The following is a 23,349-nucleotide window of genomic DNA, read 5'->3' on the forward strand; positions in this document are numbered from 1 at the left end:
CTCCCACGAAGTCTTTGGAACACCAAAATCTGGCTTGATAAATGCTTAGAAAGTACATGTCCTATGGTTATATCCTTGCCTCTGTCTCGCTCCACAAAGGAAAGAAAATGTATGGAGAAACATTTTTCCATAGTGTCGGGAACAACATGTTTTCAAAATCACAGTGGAGCCGGGCAGTGGTGGTGCACGCCTGTAATCCCAGCACTTGGGAGGCAGAGGCAGGCGGATTTCTGAGTTCGAGGCCAGCCTGGTCTACAGAGTGAGTTCCAGGACAGCCAAGGATATACAGAGAAACCTTGTCTCAAACAAACAAACAAACAAACAAACAAACAAAAACAACCAAAACCAAACAAACAAAAAACCCAAAAAAAACAAAACCAAAATCACAGTGGAATTGTACAACATTATGGAATAATGTCCTTGCTCTCATGCACAGTCTTAGCATACCCACGGAAAGTATGGACAGGACTTCTTATCAATTCCCCTGCTCTAGAGGTCTGGAATCAAGGCTATTTTGCGTTAGGTGTGACCCCATACTCTAAAAGAATTCAGGAACCACCTTTATTTTTCGAATCCAGGATAAGGGAAAGACAATTTTATTGCTTTCTTTTTTTTTTCCCTCTCCCGAACTGCAATCCAAGCTGCTCTGTTTGTTGTATTTTGGATTTTAGGGCTTGGTTGTCGGTTGCAACTCTACTTTGTTGCCTCCGCTTTCCTTTTGTAAGAGCTGCTTGTCTCTGTGTCAGGATTCCAGTTGTTCAACCTCTCTAAATGCCATTTTACATTCGTTCAATAGTGATCATAACGAACCTTTGGTTTTCCCACTTAGTCTTAAAGCTTTAGGAGCCTTCAAAGGAGACTTTTTAAACACAGAGGCTGAGAGGCTCACAGCGGAGCTTTGCAGCCTTACCTGGCTTCCAAGATAGCCTCCTACCAGGTTATTTATGGTTTTCCTCTCCTCTTCTGTCTTCTCTCCCTTAGCCCTGGGGTAGGAGTTACAGTGTCACAGTTCACAGTTCTACTGACCTCCTAAACACCGGGTGTCCAGTCATTCCCAAGCACCCTTAGCTCCTTTACTCACTGGCCTGCCTGTGAGTAACCAGCACAATTTGAGCTCTCCCGAGCTTCTCACAGGCACTCAACTCCAGAAATCTGGCTAGCCTTCTCAGCAACAGGAACTTCTCAGTCTCCAGGGAAGCTAAGTAAGGGTTCCCCATGAGACTGTGTGGCTCAGGCCACTTCCCTTTCATTAGATCCCCTTCTCCCCTCCCTGTGCCTCCGCTCTGCCCCCCACTCCCCAGAACTCTGAGAACTTTCCTTACAAATTTTCTGAGAGCCATTACTGGACATTCTTCTTGCATCCATCCAGAGAGAATCCTCTGCCTCCCTAACCAAGCACCAGAGTCTCTGTGCCCTGCACTGGGCACAGCTGGGCGGGGCGCTCCTTCTGTGCCGAACTCTACGCCCAGCTCCGGAACTAGAGCCTCTAGCTGCCCGGGCAGACGCGTTAGTGGTTCCCCAACCCTCAAATCCTCAGGCCCTAAGCTTCTCACAACAGAGGCAAGGCGCAGCCTGAAAGAGTGTACTGAAGCTCTGCGGCTTTCCTGTCACTTGAAAGAGGCCCAGGGCACGCGGACCACACCTCCTGCCTGCCCCTCCTTCTAGGCTCTCTGCCCACTGCTTGCTGGGTCCCCAGCGTCCTTAGCCTTCAGCCCGAAGTGGAGATGCGCGAGAGGCTGGTGAGGGAGCTGAGCTCCTGAGATTGAGCCAGCTGGCACGATGAGCTTGCGGCCGCTGCCTCTCCTTGTAGTCCCCGTCTTGCTGCAGCTGGTGAGTGCCCGCTCTGCAGTGCTGGGATAGCTTTCGGCGGGAAATCTGTAAGGGACTTGGGAGCCAAGCTGCTGCCAGAGTGATCTTAGACTGTGATCGGAGTTCAGATTGCCTTACTGTTAATGGGGAAGAAAGGCATTTTGACAGGGGAGCCCAGAGGAGTGGAAGGTAGGGCTTAGTGAGGGTTGGGGTGTACTGTTGCGGTAATATAGGACGGACGCATTTAGTAAATAAGTGTCCTGCTAGGCTGCAGGTGCGGGGCCAGAGCTAATAGACTTGGTCTTGGGGGGAGGACGTAGGAAGGGGGGCGGCGGGTGTATGTGTGAAAGACCTTCCTGCAGCCCAAAGAGGCTTGGTGACTCCGTTTTCCAAAGCTGGGGTAAATTTTAGGTAAAGACCGATTTTATTTTTTATTTTTTTGGAGATAGCTTGGCTTTCACTGTGTTCCGTCTGGAGGTGGGAACTGAAATGGGATTTCAACCAGCTAGAGACATAAGACAACTTTGATGGCCAGCTTCCTGCAGTTAGCCGAATCCAAGGTCCCAGATTTTATGGCCTGAACTACTGAGGCTGCAGAACAAAATGTAGGATGTTAAAAGATAGTTCAGAGTGCTCTAAGGATACTCAGGCTGCCTTCAGGACTTTGTAGGTTTCCAGAAGGAGTATGTTTTCCTAGTTAATTAGATTTAAGGTGGACCTAAAATAAAACCTTTAAAAAGTAACTTGACTACAATTGTAGAAATGAGTTTAAATGGCTCCAACTGTAGTATTTCCCAAATAACTAGAATTTTCCACTTATTTTATGAAAAAATTTAAAGATAAAATAAGCTGAGTTGATAAATGTTGAGGCAGCCTATGAAAAATGTGTGTATGTTCTTACACCTTCGCACAGTTTTCATGGTCTAGACATACTCAGTCTTTTTTTTACATGTTATTACACCTTAGGCACGCCTTAGGTACCTCCTCTTTTTGTATTATCGAGAAGTGATAATTCATCACTGTCTTCTTATCAATCACAATTTTCTTCATACAGACCTGATCAGTGAACATCAAAACAGCACTTTCCAGTCTGGGATCAATAGTCATCTTTTGTTCAGATGACTGTGCAGAAGAATATAATCCTATCAAGCCTGAGATTTAGAGTGAACCTGAATTTTCAGACCAACTTTCCTTATGAATATCATTAGCGTGCCACCTTAAAAAACGGGCACTTGTACCCCAGTAAAAGTTGTGTCTCTCTGACCTGTTCTGAGATTGTGCTACCTGATTCATATTTAAGTACTTTTCACATATAAAACTGACTTCTTTGGGGGAATTTAGTATGTTGTCTAATAGATTTTTCAAACAGAAAAGAAAATCTTTCCTAATCTTTGTTTTCTGTGTTCCCTGAATTCTCCCTCTCTCTCTTTCTTTCTGATATGTGGTCCAGTTACACTGTACCTTTAAAATGTGTAATTCTTGCAATTCCATGAATTAAAAAATACAGGGCTTGTCATGTACAATACGATGTGTCAGCATACATTGAAAATGCATTGTCCAACACTTATGTATTAACTAGCTAATTAATGCACCATGGATAACCTAGTTATTTATTGGTAGCAGTGAAAGATGAATATAAACATGCCACAGATCTTTGATTCTGAAAGACACAGAGTTGTCTTTAACTGTTTATATATTCTGTAAACACCTGTACCTGAAGCATTGCTGGGTAAGATTTGAAAAAAGAATTATAGCTGTACACCCTAGAATGAAACCCAAGGCTGAGTCAGAGTTTCTGTAAAGAATTCCATTTCTATCTTAGCCATAAGCATTTTTGCTAGTTAGAAGCTGGTATTTAATATCTTGACTTTTGAACATGGTTATTTTAAAAACTGCTTTAAAATTATTCTGAATGATTCTGAGCATGATGTATTATTCAACAAACTAATTTCTGGATTGATCTGTTGACTAAATTAACTAATTATAAGATATATTTTATAGTTTTGATTTGTACATAGTTACAATTTAAAATGTGGTATTTTAAAATTATTTTAATGTACAAGATAATGTTTTCTAGGTAGCATATTGTACAGGTGTATGATTTTATAACATAAATTTTGAATAAGTATTTTCAACTGTGTCAAACCAGAGAGTCTAGGCAATGTTTTAATTTACTAACTTTCTCTTTAAATATTTTGTTACTGCTGATACTACCAGTGATAATATGACCAAAAATGGCAACTCTATTTTTTAAATCTTAAAATCTTGTCAAAGAACAAAGTATTCTATAATAACTTACAGGGTAGATTTTCATATTACAGAAAAAATCTAACATATTATTGATAGAGAACTTCTATTTTATGTCATTTTAATTTTTGAACATTTTAATATGAATCCAGAAACGTATTAATATGTCTCACGCTATCTGGTTCACTAAGTTACATGATGAGCATCGGTATGAAATTATTTATTTAAAAAAATACAATCTAAAATGAATGTTGTCTTACTCTACCGTAAATACTCTAGGGAAAAATGCTTTCTCCTAACCAGTTAATTTAAGAAGTTGAAGTTAGTCTTTCAGATGGCCATTCTTGTCATTTTTTTTCTTTTTTAAACACATAGACCAGTGTTAAAAGAATGGAGAATTTTGTAAAGTCAAACTACAGTGATGACCCAGCATCAGATTTACATATGTTCTTTTACATTCAGATCTTCCAACATGTCATCACATTTTATTCTACCAATTAAGACTGGGAGATATAAGATACTTCAAGAATTTGTATTTCTTCCTGTTCTTCAAAGAACAATGAACACTGTGTCAAAAGACTTGGATTCTCCTTACAAATCAATTAAATATTTAATAAATATTACTGTCTATTTTGACCCAGATTTTATTCCAAGACTATTACAAGCATTGCGGAAATAGAATTAAATCATGGTCCCAGATGTGAGGCTTGCACACTGAATAGCCTCAGACACACATCTGTGAAAATAACATTATTGTGATAAAGGAAACAAAAAGCTGTTTCTGATTTTACTCTTAAGAACACATTTTGGTAGTGATCATCACATTTCATCTTATAAATCACATCTTTAGTTTTTTTGCTGTACAATTTACACTACTTTGACATAAACATTGATATAAATGAAATGTTTTCCTAGGGTTTAACCATATTGTAAATGAGACATACAGAGAAGTATATTTGAGAATAATTTGGTGCCAATGATTCCTATCTCTGCTTATGGAAAAGGAACTTAATCTGAGGGAAGAAAACGATATAAGAAATAATGTAGGACAAAATGTGTAATTTCTTCTGCTTTTCATGTGTGTGGTGTCTGTTCCAGAATTTTTCTCATTTTCTTTCCTGTTTAATGATGAAAGTGACTGATAAGTATGAACCTGCATATTTTGTACAGTTAACAGGGACAATAAGTGAATGGGGAGTGAAAGAACCATTTAACATTTGGTAGTGACAGTAACATGTATTAATACAATTTTGCATTTAGGTAATTCAAACCAGGAGTTGGTTTGGAGCATTTTAAAAAGAATGGCTGTTGAAATTGAAAGGGAAGCAGAATTCGAAGTCATGTTGCTCTTGAGATGGTGACTCAGCAGTTTGGGCCTTAGTTTCTCCCTGCACTGATCAGCATTCAAGCCCATTTGCTATTCATTTTAACTTAGATTCGCTGTTAATTCTCACTTACATGTCTAAAGCCAAGCATCTCTCTTTTTTAAACCGCCATTTTGATAGGTGCGCTAACATGTAATGGTATACAGTTAGGACTATGTAGTTTGAAGAACATCTTCCTGCACTTTACTTCAGGGCCATCTTCACAGTACCCTAACAAATAAGTGGAGTGCTGGTTGCTGTGCCTACTTTAGTGGTGAAGAAACAAAAGCACCAAATATTTCAGAGACACAAATTGCCATAAAGAACTTGCTCACCAATTTCAACTCTGGGTTCACGGCAGCATCCATTTGCAGCCAATTGTGGGGTCCATTCTGAGTGCCATCTTTATAAAGATTATAAAGTTTATAATCGAAACTTGGGGAAATGATATTGAAGGAAATTTCTCAGCAAGTCCCTGTTCTGCCCAGAAACTACACTAAGGAATTCCTAACTTCTTTGTCTGGTAATAGATTAAACAAGTCTTGCCATAATGTCAAAGAAGTTAAACAAAACAAACAGTTCCTGTTTAAACAAAATAAAATGTTAGTGAATCTAGAGTTCTATTTTGAGTTTAACTTTACCAAGTCTATTTCCTAATGGCTCTCAGTTCATATACAACACATTTGATGCTTGTTTTTTGGTTGAGTAATGTATTTCCAGTTAGGAGCAGCAGAGGATTTCAGAGTACCTAGATTTCAGAGCTCTTAGGTGCTAATTCAGCAGCCCAGAGCTGCCATCTGTGGGTCTTTGTCTGTGTCCAAACTTCAGTGTCTTCCTCCCATTTTCACAGACTTTCAGAGAAGTGCTTTCTGGATAAATCAGTTGCATTCAAGTGCTTGTCTCAGTGGCATCTACTTCTAGGGACTTCAGCTAATGGGTTTTTTTTTCCTTTTTTCTTTCTATCTTTCTTTCTTTCTTTCTTTCTTTCTTTTTTTTAGTTTTCAATATTCAGTAAACTTACAATAACCACTAATCTTGTTTCTGCTTTAAATAATTCTTAGTGTTATAATGATATTTTTCCAGATACTATGTGTATGCATGCTTTTATCATGATATAAAGTATAACAAAGTTTTTGAGCATGCCAGTATATATTTGGATTTTTCTTATATTATATAGAACTCTGTTGTAAGAATTCATAGTATTCACAGCATCGATATCAAAATATCTTTAAACTATCTTTAGTTAATACTTAGATTTTTCATGGCTGGAAAACATTTTTCACACTACTTATTCCTAAAAGTGAAGATGCTGGCCTAATGCTGAAAGTGAGTAGCTTCAATTTTCTTAAATACAATTTTCTTTCTAAATGATTTTAACAGTATCTAATACTATTTACAATGTAATCATATGTTGATTTTTTAAAAAAATCTACTATTCTATCACATCTTATTGTCATTTAAAAATATTATTATAATTATTTGTATGTGTGTGTTGGGTAACACATTACACAGTACACACATAGTCAGAGAATAGCTGGTAAGAGGCACTTCTCCCATCACGTTCATCTTGCTAATAAAATGGAGGTTGTTAAGCTTGGCAGCAAGTACAGTCACCTTCTGAGCATTTTACCAGCTCCTCAATATGCTGGGTACCATGCATCAGGAATGATGAGATGGTTTTATTTTATGTGTGGTCTTTTTTAATATTCTATTTTAAGTTGACTTTTTATAGTCTTTAAACTTGACAATTTCTTTTTAATATTACAGTAGCAGAATTTTGCTTTATTGTTCTTGGATATTTTACACACTTGGGGGTTATAAATAATATCTTATACTTGATATTTTAAAACTTACACTGGAATATGAATTTTATTATTAATAATTTTATTGTGTGTTATATTTTACCTATTATATTTTATATGTTATGTAATAAAATATATTATATATTATATAGTAATATTTTAAATTTTATATATTTAAGTTTATATATATTGCCATTTTGATTTACATTACTTTTAATAATTTGTATTTGACATTACTAGATTTTCTTTTCCAAAAGGTCACATCATTTGCAAATAATATTTTTTATTTGGCTCTTTCTATTGAACATTATGTTTTATTTAATTTGCTTACTACAATAGGCAGGCCTTTAAAATGTTGTTGAATGAAAGTGAAAGTAGGCATTGATCTTGGGTTTCCAAATTTAATAGTTTCTGAGAATCTATCAAGGTAAGCATATATTTTTATAGTTCATATTAAAATGAATTTATGCTATGAATAGACACAAATTTGAGGTGCTTGTTAAACATTTTATATTACTACATAGTTTTTAAATGTAAAGTTTTATATTTTTAAAAAATTCATAATACACTTCCTAACATTACTTTTTTTGCAAAAGATGAAGTTGCCTATATTTTCATAGGCTGTTATTTGTGTATATTAGTATTTCCCTGAAGAGTTAGGACTCTGTATTTGTGTGTAAAGTATAGCAATAGTGAAATACTCTAGAGTCTGCTCCAAGATTGTTCTAGGGCTGTATGTAGTTAAAGAGAAAGTGTTTGCCTACCCTCCATTCATTGCTCGGGGAGAAGGTAAAACAGTTGATTATTATTTTCCTCTTAGACATTTGTCACTGTAATTCACTGAGCCATTTGCTTGGAGAGAATAGATCTTTTATAAGCTTTATGTTTCTTCTATGGCTACCTATTCAGTTTTATTTTCAATTGTGATTGATTTTTTCTATTGATTTTAAAGGAATATCGAGTGCTTTATTATTTTTTTGAGGTTTATTTAGCACAAAACTATGTGTACTGATACTTTGACTTTCAAAGTTATATCCCATAATTGTGAATTTGTATACATATTTTCTCATTTATTTTTAAATGCTTTGAGACAGTGATGACTAAGGAATTACCTTTATTTTTTCCCTAGATCTACACTCTAAATAGAAGGCTTCTAGAGCAAATTCCATAAAACTTTCGAATTGGCCGGGGCTGAATGAAGTTCTGAGTAAGAAATGAGTACTCAGAATCACTTTCTGTTCAGGGCAGTCTTGTACTTGGATGACAGATGGTCCTACTTCATGCAGGGTTGTGCTACAGAGAGGTCACCAGTTTTCATCCTGTTGCTCTCTTTCACAATTGTTTAGTTATAGGTTGTTCTGCTAATCTAGCTTTTCTATAATTATTATTCATTCTATATTTGTTGATTTTTTTCTTTTACTAATATCTTTTAATAATGTCTTACTGTGTACCCCAACCTAGCATTGTCTTGGAATTCTCCTACAGGATACTGGGATAGGTAAATACAATCACATCTATCTTGATTCATTCTTCTTTGACTTCTAAAGCATCTTAAAATTTCTGAATCTTTGGCATCCTACCCTCTCTTTAGCACCTATAAGTTTGCATTATTGGATTGTCACTTTAGTGTTTGGAGAGTGCTTTTGGGAAAGTGTACCTTTCCTGTTGTGACAGAGTGCCATGACAAAAGCAACTTAAGGGAAAAAAATGTTTATTTTGGCTTATTATTTTCAGAGATAAATAGTCCATGCTCATAGGGAAGACAGGATAGCAGGCAGGGATGGCATGGTATTATAAGAAGAAGGCTAGCTGACTGTATTGCATTCAGACTCAGGAAGAAAAGAGTCACAAATACATGATACTGTTCAATCCTCTTTTATCATTTACATCATGTCCTGCTTGTATCTTTTCATGTTAAGTAGTATAGGAATGCTGATTTCCCATAGGAATCCCTAAAGTATGATGTCCCTGGTAATTCTAGACTCTGTTAAGCTGATTACTAACATTAACCACCACAATACTATATATGCTTGTCAACTTGATACTGAAATAAAATATAATTCTTTTAAAATTTTTTCTTGAAAATAAAACGATTTTTAATACAGTATATTCTGTTCATGGTTCTTTCTTCCTTATTCTATTTCCTCTCAGATCCTTTCTACCTACCTACTTTTTCAAGCCCCAATTTTTTCTCTCTCTCAAGATAACAAACAGGTAAATAAAACCAACTAAGAAGTATAAAGTAAAATAAAGAAGGACAAAGAAGAAGGGGCACAAAATACATATACATATAAATACACACATACATACACACATATAAACAAATCTATAAAAGCTTGAAATCTGAAACCATAATATATAAGCAAAACATAAGGTTTTCAAAAGTGCCCAAAAAGACAATTATGAGACCAAATTAAAAATCTGCAAAAGTAACTTTTAGTTCATTTTCTGTTGATTATCTACTGCTGGGCATGGGGCCTGCTCTTAACTTTATGGTTTGTATGTCCAGTGAAATACTACTTAGGAGAAACCTGTTTTTAATCAATGAGTGGTTGTTAATTGGAGATTGCTTCTTAGTTAGGTATGGGAGTTTGTGTATATTTCCCCTTTTCAGTGTTGTAGCTCTGCTTTGGACCTGTGTAAGACATATATATGCTGCCATACTCTGTGAATTCACACATGTATTAGTCCCATAGTGTCTGAAAGACTGTCTTTTGTTGGGAACCGCACTAGCCCACGTTTGGGCGGCCAAAAATGTTGAGGCCCGAGCTGCCCCACTTTGGGCGGCCAAAAATGTTGCGGCCCTCTCCACTCTTGCTTGGCGGCCACTGTTTCCCGGCCCAAGCTGCAGGTTCGGTCTGCTGGTCAGGGTTCAGCAAGAGAGAGAGTGAGGACGGACTCGAATAATGGAGACCAGACAGAGTGTGATTCAATCCTGTTTATTCTTCAGTCTCTCTTTCTAGTCCAAGTCCCAAGTCTTGAGTTCCTAGTCCCTAGTTCCTAGTTGTCCTCCCCTGTTCTCTTCGAGTGTCTAATGTCTACTTCTACTCCTAGTGTCTGAATCTCTGTTACTCCAAATTGTTCAGAATCCTCCTGTCTGCCTCTCGACTTATATGTCTCACTTCTAAGCCATGCCTTTTGGTCACGCCTTTAATCATGCCCTTAGGTCTTGTCTCTAAATCTGATCTCTAAGTCACACCTTTTAAGTCACACACCTTTACTCTCACACACCCAGGGGAAAATCCTGGCTATCTAAAGCAAGATGTTATCAGAGTGTGCTCAGCTGTTGTAGGCTATTGTAAAACAAGTCTCATGTCAGGGTATATGGCTCAAGATGGCTGCAAAGCTGATAACTGCTTTCTGCTAGAAGTTGGCTCCTAACAGTCTTTCCTTGGTGTTATCCACCCCTTCTGACTCTGACTCTTACAATACATTTTCACTTCTTCCTCTGAATAGTTATCTGAGCCCTAAGGCATTTGATAAAGCATCCCGTTTAGGATTGAGCTCAGCACATTGTCTAGTTGTAGGTCTCTGATTTAGTTCCCATCTACTGCAGGAGCAAACTTCTTTGATGAACTTAGGGAAGCTCCAAGACACTGCTCTGGGGTGGAAAAATGCAGTCTGAGATGTGGGAAGGCCAAAACTGGTATTCCCCGACTCTAAGGCATCTAGCTACTACTAGAAAATCACACAGAGAAGTTGAGAATGAAATGTTGGGGGTGCATGGACCTGCAATGAGGCTGGGACCAGGGGCTCTCAAACTCCTGGACATTTAGGTGCTGTTGAATCCAGAGGAGTTGAGAGCAGAGTTGGGGGCCCACTAGCTGAGGGCAACTATCCTAGGGCTGGGGGGGAATGAGAATCTGGCTTAGCTCATGAGTGATTGTCCTTAGCTTGGCAGGGGTTGTCTGGGGGTGCAGATAGGCTTCCTATAGATTTAGGGAGCAGTTTTGTAGGCAAAGGCCTTTTCTGTGCTGCCCACGGCAGTTCTTGATGAAAGAGATAGTCCTTATATGTTGACTGTTCATCATGGAAAATTAATGTGTACCCACTTCTCAGGGTGGACCAGAGATTAAATACCTTTTGCAGGAAGGAATGTCTGGGAAGTGAAGCTTACTGGCTAAACCCTCAGGACCTCTAGGTACCTCATTAGCATAGAGAACTCTGTCCTGGGCCTAGGTGACCATGGGTCACGCTTCCTTGTGTGGGAAATGTGGCAAATGTTCCAGGCCAAGAATCTGGAAGGGAGCAGGGAGTTTCCTACCGTCTCAAGTATGTACCTCGAGTTTCCAGTGACTCAGACCTTACCAAGCTTCCTGGCTTTGTTTACTGTCTCACATATGGATATAGCAGAATATCATTAGGAGTTATTTTGTTACTATGTTCCTTTCACAGAACAGTAATATTTGGTGTTCCCTGTTTCAGGTTATTCTATTTCAGATTCTTGGCAACAGAGCAGTGTTGGATATGGTTTCTGTCTCATGAAATGAACCTTAAATCCAGTCATACTGTGTTAGTGTTTTCCCAAAATGTTTGTACCACTACTGCACCAGAGTACCATGTAGGGAGGTCACCACTGTAGACCAATGGGTTTGTAGCAGAGTTGGAAACACATCCCTTTCTGTTGCTGTTGTTATTGTTTTCAAACAGGTTTCTCTATGTATCCGTATCCTCTCTCGCTAACTTGACACAAATTCTCTAGACCAGAGAAGCATAAAACTCTTTTAAGCCATTGTCTTCCACTCTTTAACTCCATATTCTCACAACAATGTTATAATCAAAAATGCATTCAGTCACAGCCTTAAAAGTCCCTTAGTCTTTAACAATTATAATACTTTACAAGTACAGAGTTTCTTAACTATTAGCTACTATGAAACAAAAACCAAGTTACATATTTCTCTATGTAATTCCAATATATACTGTACAAAGCACACATTTTTATTTGAAAGTAGGCAGGTCACAGTACATTATGAACAAACAAAGAAGAACCAAAGTCCAGCAGAGAAAACAATAAATCCTGTAGTTTTATGTTCAATATCCATGGTTTATGATGAAACTCAAAAGGCTTGGGTAGCCCCCCTCCCCCCCCCCAGGCACCTGCAGCACACATTGTAGTCTCTCTTGGGTTAACTACGTGTTCAATGTTTACTATTTTCCTTGCATCTAATATCTCAGAGTCTCTATTAAAACTTAAACTTCACATACCCAGTGTGTTATTAACTGCCCTATATGCTGTGAAGAAACACCATGACGAAGGCGACTCTTATAAAAGAAAGTATTTAGCTGGGGGCATGCTTACTATTTCAGAGACATAGTCCATTATCATGACTAGGAGCATGACACTGGAGCAGTAGCTTGAGAGCTACATCCTGGTCTGAAGGTCAAGAGAGAGTCTGGGCTTTTGAAACCTCAAGGATCAACCCAGTGACACACTTTAGTGAACATGGCCAAACTTAATCCAGCAATTCCATTCTCCCTAATCCTTATAATCCATTTAAACAGCTCTACTCCCTGATGAATAAGCATACAAATAAGTGCCTATAGGGGACACCTTTTTTTTTTTTTTTTTTTCAAATCACCATACACAGCATCATGTAATGGCCTCCTAAGGTCACAAAAACTCTGACCTGTCCACAAGTTGGCTGTTGTCAGCTGCTATCTATGATTCCTTCATGACACATCCCACATACCTTCAAAACTAGGATAATGTAGAGAACGCTGCTAAGCTCTGTTGCCAGTTCATGATGCAACCTAGCCCTTTTATATTATATCTTCTTTACTGAGAGAATACTTTTCTATGTAGTTGATTTAGAAGATCAGTGAACCTCCACCCCAGACACATTCTCAATTCAGTCTTTCTCCTTATGAATCTATGTCTTTACAAGTTGGAGCCTTAGGTGAGTAGGGTTTCTACTCAAGGCATAGCTTGTTCTTTAATGTCACCAATCCATAACAGTGACAGTTGCTTACTTGTCTGCCTTCACATTGCTCACACATATCTTTGCCAAGCAAATTAATCCATCCTTTTTAAGTTTAACTTCTCTCACAATTTTTTTTCTCAGAACGTGGGCTGAACAAATTCAGCTTCTTGGCCAAAATATCATACAAATGGCTTTCTTTTAGTCCCAAACAGAGTAACTTCTAAAACCGCAGGAGCAGGACTCCATGGTCCATGTTCTCTTGTAATTATTGTTTTTTATTCTCCTACAAGAATGGCTTCACAAGTTCTTCTTACAGCATTTAGGTGACTTTTCTTACTCAACACACTAAACTCTTTCATCTTCTTTCTATTAGCGTCAAAGGCCAAAGAGCCACGTGGCTAGCTCTATCAACACATCAGTCCCACTTGTCAGTACAAATTTCTGTTTCTTTTCATGTCTGCTATGTCAAAAAAAGATAAGTTTTCAGAGGTAACATAAAGAAGAATGGGTTTATTTGGAATCTCAGTTCCAGAAGGAAATAGTCCATCACACTGTGAAAGATGTAGCAGTAGGCACAGAAAGCATAGTAATAGGAACAGAAGCGTAAGTTATTTGGTGTGATGAATATTCAGTACTATTTGGGTCCCGTTCTCCATTTAATGCAGCTAATGATCCTAATCAGGAATGATGCCACCCACTGTGAGTGGGTCTTCTCTCTTTAATTGGTATAATAATCTCCACAGGAATGGTCCATCCCTGAGATAATCTTGAAATTTCCAAAACTGAAAGTTAATAATATTCATTCCAAAGAGGGAAGCAAAGTGAATACATTTATCTTTCCTTATAGTAACTGTACAATTTGTAGTTAATTTAGACTCCTCTCTCCTTACTCCCTTTAATATCCATTTAGACACAGAATATTCTGAAATTTCTTTTCAATTTCCATCTCAATCTTTTTTTCTCAACCTTATCCCATTTTATCACTGCTGTTACTTCTAAGGTGTACCTTACCACAACATAAATATTTGGCTAGCACAAAATCATCTTTGTTAAATATTCTTTTGACCTACTATGACATTCTACTAATTAAGACTGTGATGTTTATTTATTTGTTTATTTACTTTGTCAGTCTAAATTGCTTTACCTGATTTGCCTAGACTTAAAATATTTCAGCCAGGACTCATGGCACAGGTATCCTTAGCTAGGCCTATATACTCAATGCTCTATGAATATTTCAAATTGGAGGAAATAACATATTTTTGTGTCATATTGGCTGATTTTCCTGTTGGTCAAGCTAATGAATCTGACTCTTTCTACTAACAAAAGTTAATATATAACTATTTCAAAGGGTTATAATACTTATATGTGAAAACTTAATGTAACTGGCATAGCACTAACTTGACAAATGTCAATTCTCCTTTCCACATGTCCTAGCCAAATTCTTTTTTGGGAAGCAATAAAAAAATAATCCTAAATAATGCTACACAGAAGAAATTCATTGAATATGGATGGCTCATAAGGAAATAAACTGGAATGGGACATGTTTAAGGCAGAATACAAGCTCTAGATATATCAGCTAGAAGTTAACTAAGTAATGAATAAAGGATATCTCTTTATTTTAATTATATTCACATCTAGGTTGAGCAGGCACTATTAGGCTAGGTTGTATCTTTGTCTGAGAAGGATAGGAATCTGTGATGAACAACAGTACTACAAGTCCAAGATACTCAGTAATGTGTAGTCCTGTTAGAAAACTTGGAATTTTTATTTCCACTAAAAAGAACTGTTACAAATACCTTTAGAGAAGATTCCAGCCTCTCATGCAAGTCAGCATGGCCTCCTGCTCAGAAAGGGACGTCTACAACAGATATCACCAAAAACATAAGATTTCAGGAAAAAATTAACTCTGAAATAAAGGGAAAGGACAGGACAAGAAGTCAGAATAACTAACCTAGGAGGAAACTAATAATACAAAGAACTAGTCATTCTCTATAAAATCTCAAATATTGTTCTCAGAGAGTCACAAGATATGTGTAGATGAAGAACAAGAAATAATTCTTACAAATATGTAATTACTACAAAGAATTAGTCCACAAAGAATAGGGATAAAAGATGCTAGTCAATATGCTAGGAGACTCCCATGACCTGCAGTAAACTACAAAAAAGTGAAAGAGAAGAGAGAAGTGGCACTGAGGCTACAGCTAGCAAATCCAATGAAGACTGCACACAAAAAGGACAGTAGTAATGAGGGAATAAAATAATAACTTTCTTTTTGCCTGCACACCTTGCATTCTACCCTAACCAATCTGTAAATATCAAACAGAACAAAAGAAGCCCATACAGTTTGTTAAGCCTTGGCAAATAAAAACAAAAAACAAAACAAACAAAAATCCCAAAACCAACCAACTAACCAACCAACCAAACAAAACAAAACAAATCACAAAACAAACAAAAAACCCAACTTATCTTAGTCCCATACAAATTCAAGGCTAGAGTGTGATTCTTCTTCTTTTTTTTTTGAATTATTTATTTTATTTATATGAGCACACTGTCACTGTCTTCAGGCTCAACAAAAGAGGGCATTGGATCCCATTAAGATGGTTATGAGCCACCTTGTGGTTGCTGAGAATTGAACTCAGGACCTCTATAAGAGCAGCCAGTGCACCTAACCTCTGAACCATCTCTCCAGCCCCAAGATTGTTTTTCAAATGAGTCTTTATGCCATGTCTTAATCCCAGACTCATTGTTTCATCCTAAGGTTAAACAGCTGTTCATGTGGCCAAGGTGAAGGCTAGACTCAAATTCCAGACATCAGAGAAAAGCAAGAAATACACTATCTCTCTAGAATAAATTTTTTCTTTTTTTCTTCTTTTTATTGGATTTTTTTTATTTACATTTCAAATGTTATACCCTTTTGTTGAAGTAAATATTTAAAAATTTTCCACCGGTCAAGGTCAAACCGATTATTTAAGCTGCAGCAGCTCTACTGAGCTCAGCTGCCATGTTGTGTGGCCAGAGGCCATGTGCGAGCCACAGCTAGAGATGGCCAGCCAGAAACACCAGCCCTGCCAATCACGAGATGTCAGAGTGGGAGATGGCTCTGCCGAGCCACAGCTAGAGATGGCCAGCCAGAAACACCAGCCCTGCCACTCACGAGATGCCAGAGTGGGAGATGGCTCTGCCAATCTTCCATGCTGTCTCCACAAGGCTGGGCATTGCCCAGACCATCCCGCCAACCACGTGGGCCCAGTAAGAAAATGAGACTCTAATGCTTGAATTATCCAAAGGCTTATATATTTAGTAATGATCAATAACAAGATGCCCTTACAATTAGAGGTGTAACCCAATACCCAACCTAGATATACCAACTACCTTTGATTGCTACTGACAAGCGAACATCAGCCTCCATGTCCCCCTCTCTCGTTCTCCATCTCTCCCTTAGCTCCTCCTCTTCCTTCTCCTCTCTATACTCCTCCTCTTCCTCTCCTTACTCTTCCCACCTTATCTCCTCCTATACACTTTCTTGGTTTGCCCCCTGGAACTTCCCTATCCCATCCTCCATCACCCTGCTTCTATGAGGGTGTTCCTCTTTTTACCTCCCCATCCTGACATTTCCCTTCACTGGGCCATCGAGCCTTCACAGGACCAAGGGCCTCTCCTCCCATTGATGCCTAACAACTACATGGCTGGAGCCATGGGTCCTCCATGTGTACTCTTTGGTTGGTGGTTTAGTCCTTGGGAGCTCTGGGGAATCTGCTGCCTCTGCCTGTCTCTGCCTCTCAAGTGTTGGAATTAAAGGCCTGTGCCAACACCATCTGCCTCAAAATGTTCTATTTTTATACTAATATTATTTCAATATTGCAGTCAAACCTAGTTCTAATTGGTATACTAAGTATTAAATTAGCTACTTATTGTGGAGAATAAAAAAAATAGCAACATTTGTAAGAACATAATGAGCTCAAAGAACCAAAATTTTAGCAACATTATCACCAATTAGACTAAATCTATCAAATGTATATCTATCTATCTATCTACCTTCTATCTACCATCTATTTACCTACCTATGTACCTATCTATCTACATACCTATCTATTCATTTATTTTGGATACAGGGTTGTACTACATAGTCCTAGCTAGCCAGGAACTCACTGTGTAAACAAGGCTGACATGGAATTTGCAAAGACCCACCTGCTTTTGCTTCTCAAGTGCTGGGATTAAAGATATGTACCACCCAAGCTCCCCATCCCTAGAGAAGCTATCTGTATCCAGTCTATAAGCACTTGCAAAGACAAACTTACTCTTTTCAGTGGAATCTCACTAGGTACAGAAAACACTTTTTTTTCATTTTTTATTTTTATTTTATTTATTTATTTATTTTTATTTTTTATTTTATATTTTATTTACATTTAAGATGCCATCCCCTTTCCACATTTCCCCTCCCTAGAACACCCTTGTCCCATGCCCTCCCTTTCCTTTTTGCTTTTATACGATTTTTTTTAAAATGTTAATCAAAGGATTTATAAGTTTGGTAATGCTCAATCAGAAGCATAACCCAATACCCAACCTAGATATAAAAACTATCTTTGACTGGTGAAGACATGTGAACATCTGCCTCCATGCCCCCTCTCTCTTTCTCTCTCTCATCACCTAGCTTCTCCTCTTCTTCATCTTCTCTCCTTGTTCCATCTCTTCCTCTCAGTACTCCTTCCCACTTAGTTCCTCCTACATATCACTCTTCCTGTTAAAGTGGAACTTTTCTCTCAATATACAATTAGAGCATACTTATTCCTAATTGTACCAGTGAGGTACAAGATAGTCCTAATACCCAGTCCATCATTCTGTTGACTAACCAGAACCTCTGTCATCTCTTCTAAGTAAAACACTTACTTTTGATCCTGGCTTTTTGGCTTTAGAATGAATGTCAGCTGAAAACCATCCACTCAGATCTTTTCTCTCAAAGTAAATAGCCAGGATTGGTTATGAAACTATAGGTCTTCAACCTCATCAGAAATCCAGAATGACTGAGTTAACTGAAGTTATGGGAAGCACTAAGCATAGCTTCTAAAACTTAGCCAATTTATAGAGACCGCTGAACACCTGAAAAGCCCCTATACTACTGAACGTTGGAGCATCAAATCTTCAGCCTTCTGGCCCAGAATCATCTGACAGACCTTAGTGATGCAGGATTATTAAGGGCTGATTACTCTGTCTAGGCAGATATAATCAGTCGACTATTCTGCATGTGTGTCCTTTTCTGGACAGTAATTTGTCTGTAGATGGAGAGAGGCAATTCTTGCCTAGTGGCTGTCACCGCACAACTGGAGTATCTCCAAGGATGCTCAATTTCTTCTTAGAATCCATGACAGGAAGCTGTCAGGAGCAGACAGGTCTCTAATCAAAATGAACATTAATATATAAATATTTGTAGCGTCAGTTCTATGGACTTCTGATGTTTTGAAAACCAACTATCCATGTAAGGTAACCTGGACTGTTGTCTGTTCACTCCTCTCAGCTATTTCTAAATAAAATATGGAAAACACCCTAACAATAAACTCAAAACCATGAATTTGCTATAGTCCCTTAACTCATAGGTTAATCGTCCCAAATCAGTTAAAAAAGTTAAAAAGGGGCTGGGTCTAGGCATTCTATTCCTAAATGTGTTATACAGGCACAATGCCCATGAGAATATCAATATTCATCTCATTTTTATATTAATAAGAGGCTCATACCAATGAAAACCTTAAATTTGAAATCAAAGTAAATTTTGTACCATTTAAGAAATTATAACTTCATCTTGATAATAATTATACAGATTTCTACCAATAGGTTATGGCTATGCAATAAGTCCTAGCTAATCCCTGTTCCAACAAAACCACTACTTTTCCCTAGAAAGACAGACCATTATTAACCACATTAGTCCCCAAGCTCAGGGAATAGGGGCGCTGACTCTTCTTTAACTTCTTCAAGCTGATTATGGGCGTTGAGATATTAGAAGAGGGGTGGGGGAAAGAGTAAGTTGATAAGCCTCTGATGCTGTGTCTTCACTGAATCCAGATGGAATTCCAGGACATCAGAGGTTTGGGCAGGCCTGCTCAGTATGCTTGATGAGTAGATACACTAAGGCTGTGTATTCTGCAATATACAATTCTCAGAACAAGTTTTAGTATCAAGAGAAAAAAAAATTTCCCACCCCCAGGGGACTGACATTTTTTTTTTAAAGATGTTGGTTCTGACGACTTTCCCCCCCACCCCCCGCTTGTTAAAATTGGTTGTAGTATTTACGTTTCAGCTTTTATCCCCTTAGCCTACTTCCTCCCACCACCCAGAAACCTCCTATCCCATCCCCCTCCTCATGCTTTTATGAGGCAGTGACCGAACCTACCCCCCTCACTATCCCCGCCCCGCCCTCACATCCCCCCCCCAACTGTGTTCATTTTTTTTTTTTATGGGACCAGGAAACTCCTCTCCCACCTATGTACGACAAGGCCATCCTCCCCTACATATACCTCTGGAGTCTTGGGTCCCTCCCTATGTGTTCCCAGGCTGGTGGTTTAGACCCTGGGGGGCTCTGGTTGTTTAGTATTGTTGCTTTCCACCTGGGGTCACTAACCCTTTCTGCTCCTTCAGTCCTCTCACTAAGTTCTCCATTGGGAAACCCCTGATCATATCAGTGGTTAACTGTGAGCATTGTCCTCTGAGTGTGTTAGTCTTTGGCAGACCTCTAAGGAGACAGCTATATCATGTTCCTCACATTATGCACTTCCAGCCATCCACAACAGTGTTTAGCTTAGGTGGCTGTACATGGGGTGAATACCCAGGTGGAATGGTCTCCTGATAGCCCCTCCTTCAGTTTCTGTTCCATGTTTTGTTTCCCTATTTGCTCCCTTGAGCATTTTTTTTCTTGTTCTAAGTAGAACTGAGGCATCCCCTCTTGGTCTTCCTTCTTCATGAGCTTCATGTGTTCTGCGAGTTGAGTCTTCGATAATCCAAGCTTTTGGGGCTAAAATCCGTGGAGATATGTTTGTGTAGCTACCTTCTTTTACGGTTTTTGGAAGATTACTTTCTTGCTTTTTCTAGGTTGTAGTTTCCCTCTTTGTGTTGGAGTTTTCCACCAATTATTGTTTGAAGTGCTGGATTTGTGTTGAGATACTGTGTAAATTTGGATTTGTCATGGAATATTTTGGTTTCTCCATCAATATTGATTGAGAGTTTTGCTGGGTATAGTAGTCTGGGCTGGCATTTGTGTTCTCTTAGGGTCTGTATGATATCAAACCAGGATCTTCTGGCTTTTATGGTCTCTGGTGAGAAGTCTGGTGTAATTCTTATAGGTCTGCCTTTATATGTTACTTTGCCTTTTTCCCTTACTGCTTTTAGTATTTTTTTCTTTGTTTTGTACATTTGATGTTTTGACTATTATATGGTGGGAAGAATTTCTTTTCTGGTCTAAACTATTTGGAGTTCTGTAGGCTTCTTGTATATTTATGGACATCTCTTTCTTTAGGTTAGGGAAGTTTTCCTCTATAATTTTGTTGAGGATATTTACTGGTCCTTTAAGTTGGGTGTCTTCCCCCTCATCTATTCCTATTATCCTTAGGTTTGGCCTTCTCATTGTGTCTTGGATTTCTTGTATATTTTGGGTTAGTAGCTTTTTGTATTTTGCATTTTCTTTGACAGTTGTGTCAATGTTTTCCATGGTATCTTCTGCACATGAGATTCTCTCTTCCATCTCTTGTATTCTGTTGGTGATACTTGTGTCTATGACTCCTGATCTTTTCTTTAGGTTTTCTATCTCCAGGGTATTGTCCCTTTGTGATTTCTTTATTGTTTCTACTTCCATTTTTAGATCCTGCATGGTTCTGTTTAATTCCTTTTCCCGTTTGGTTGCATTTTCTTGCAATTCCTTAAGGGATTTTTGTGTTTCCTCTTTAAGGGTTTCTATCTGTCTACCAGTGCTCTCCTTAAGTTCTTTGAGAGTGTTATTTATGTCTTTCTTAAAGCCCTCTATCATCATCATGAGAAATGATTTTAATTCTGAATCCTGCTTTTCTGGTGTGATGGGGTGTTCAGGGCTTGCTCTGATGGGGGAGCTGGGTTCTGATGATGCCATGTAACTTTGGTTTCTGTTGCTTACGTTCTTGCTCTTGCCTTTTGCCATCTGGTTAACTCTAGTGCTGCCTGTACTTGCTGTCTCTGACTGAAGCCTGTCTTTCTAGTTATCTAGCTTGTGTCTGATCTCCTAGGGGTCCAGATGTCTCTGTGATCTTTTCTAGCTGCACTGATTATAGTGGTACCTCTAGGATGCCTCAGGATATGGTGCCTCCAAGGTAGTAGTCCAGCTAGGTGTCTGATGTTCTGGGTGCAGTGTCTCCTCTAGAATATTTCAGGATATGTTGTCTGACGCTCTGAGTTCAGTTGTTCCTCTGTGGCTCTGGGTTGAGTGGACCTTCCAGTATGTCTCAGATGGAATCTGGGGTCCACACAACAGCAGACCTTGCAGAGGTCTGATCCAGGCCTCAGGTCTGAGAACTAGTTTCTAAGACACTGTCCAAGTTAGAGAGCCTGGGATCCCTGCTTCCTCTGGGTTCTTGGAGGTTGGGGGCAGAGGTGCCACCCAAGATCTGCTCAGTGCTCTGGCCCAGACCGGAAGGAACCAGTGTTCCGGGCCGGGAGTGACTTCCTGGGTCCTTGTGGATCCCAGTTACTCCCTGTTTAGGGCGGGCCCTGCTGTCTGCTTACTTAAGATACTGCCTGAGTTTGAGCCCCTGGGATCCCTGCTTCCTCTGGGTTCTTGGAGGTTGGGGGCAGAGCTGCCACCCAAGATCTGCTCAGTGCTCTGGCCCAGACCGGAAGGAACCAGTGTTCCGGGCCGGGAGTCCAGAAAACACTCTTAAGGACAGACCCCGTGCCCAGCAGTAGAGGGTCAACTCAAAATGAACTCAATGACATTTTTGTAGGTTCCTTGCTCATATTGTTTTGTCTGAGTATTCATTTTATTCTTTCTTTGTTTTTTTAACCTTATAGGTATTTTGCATATATATTGTGGCTTCCTTTGCTGTGTTTTTAATGGGATTTCTGTGTGTGCAGAGTTGTGTGTCCCCTGCAACTACATGTGTTTCTTGTGATTTTTCTTCTGTTTGGTTGTTTTGTTCTACTCAGGTTTGTTTTTATTTTATCTTATTGTATTTTTAAAAATTATTTTTAGATGCCTGTTTGTATTCTAATGAGAGAAAGAGAAAGAACGGTTGTGGATTTGGGTGAATGGGGAGTTGGGGAGAATAAGGGAGGACTTGGATGGGGGGGAACCATAATCACAATATATTGCCTGAAAATATATATTTTCAAGGAAAAAGAAAAAAGAAGAAGAAAATAAGCCATACACCCAGATCTCACTTCAAAAATACAAACAATATGAAAGACAAAGCCAATATTAACAGACCCCAACTGCTTGTCCTATTAAAATATTTGTCAATGAGAATTACCTAGGCAAACTCCAGTATTCAGAATTTAAAGCAACAATCATAAACTTCATCAAGACCTTTAAGGAATTAGAAGAAAACACAAAAATGTACTCAATGAACTTAAAGAGAATAAACACTTGAGCAATACCCAAGAAACATAAGCAGGTGGAAATTATGAAAACAAATACAAGAATTAAAAACAATTTTCAACAGAGAGAAAAAGATTAAAGAGAATTCAAACTGAAATGAAGCAATATTTGAAAACCTCAATAACCAAACAAGAAAACTCAATGGAAAGCTTTACATATAGGGGGAAAAATCAAGCACATGACAGAATATAAAGACAGAAAGATAAAGCAGATAATCTAGATGTGTAATTCTTATCTTTTATCAATTTATCAAGAAATACTAGGAGAAACTACCCAATATAAAATAGTTAAAAATTATTTTAGGAAATGACCCATCTATACTGCATCTCTGCATTTCCTAAAAGAATTGATATCCATGCATGCTTGCTCAGCCAGTTTTTTTTTTTTTTTGCTGCTCTCACAACACATAGGAAAGGGAAGAACTTAATTGTCCTCCAATTGATAAGTGGAAACAAAAATTTGGTACATCTGTACTATTCATCTGTAAAGAAAAATGAAGCCATAAAATTTGCAGGTAAATGGATTGGGCCTGAAAAGATCAACAGAGAGGTAATTCAGACCCACAGTACAAAGACAAAGGCTGCATATTATCACTCACG

At 38.4% G+C, this 23,349-nt stretch overlaps 1 protein-coding gene across 1 annotated transcript in view; it reads left to right on the forward strand.

The window, feature by feature from the left end:
- The first annotated feature begins 1,467 nt into the window (after window positions 1-1,467).
- Nxph2 (neurexophilin 2) overlaps window positions 1,468-23,349 on the forward strand; it is a 121,648-nt gene continuing 99,766 nt past the window's right edge. Inside the window, exon 1 of the mRNA XM_034507494.2 lies at window positions 1,468-1,830. Within this exon, the coding sequence (XP_034363385.1) occupies window positions 1,780-1,830 (51 nt within the window). The 5' untranslated portion in view covers window positions 1,468-1,779. The remainder of the gene's footprint in view (window positions 1,831-23,349) is intronic.

The sequence above is a fragment of the Arvicanthis niloticus genome, chromosome 6 (genome assembly GCF_011762505.2).
Source record: "Arvicanthis niloticus isolate mArvNil1 chromosome 6, mArvNil1.pat.X, whole genome shotgun sequence".
Lineage (NCBI taxonomy): Eukaryota > Metazoa > Chordata > Mammalia > Rodentia > Muridae > Arvicanthis > Arvicanthis niloticus.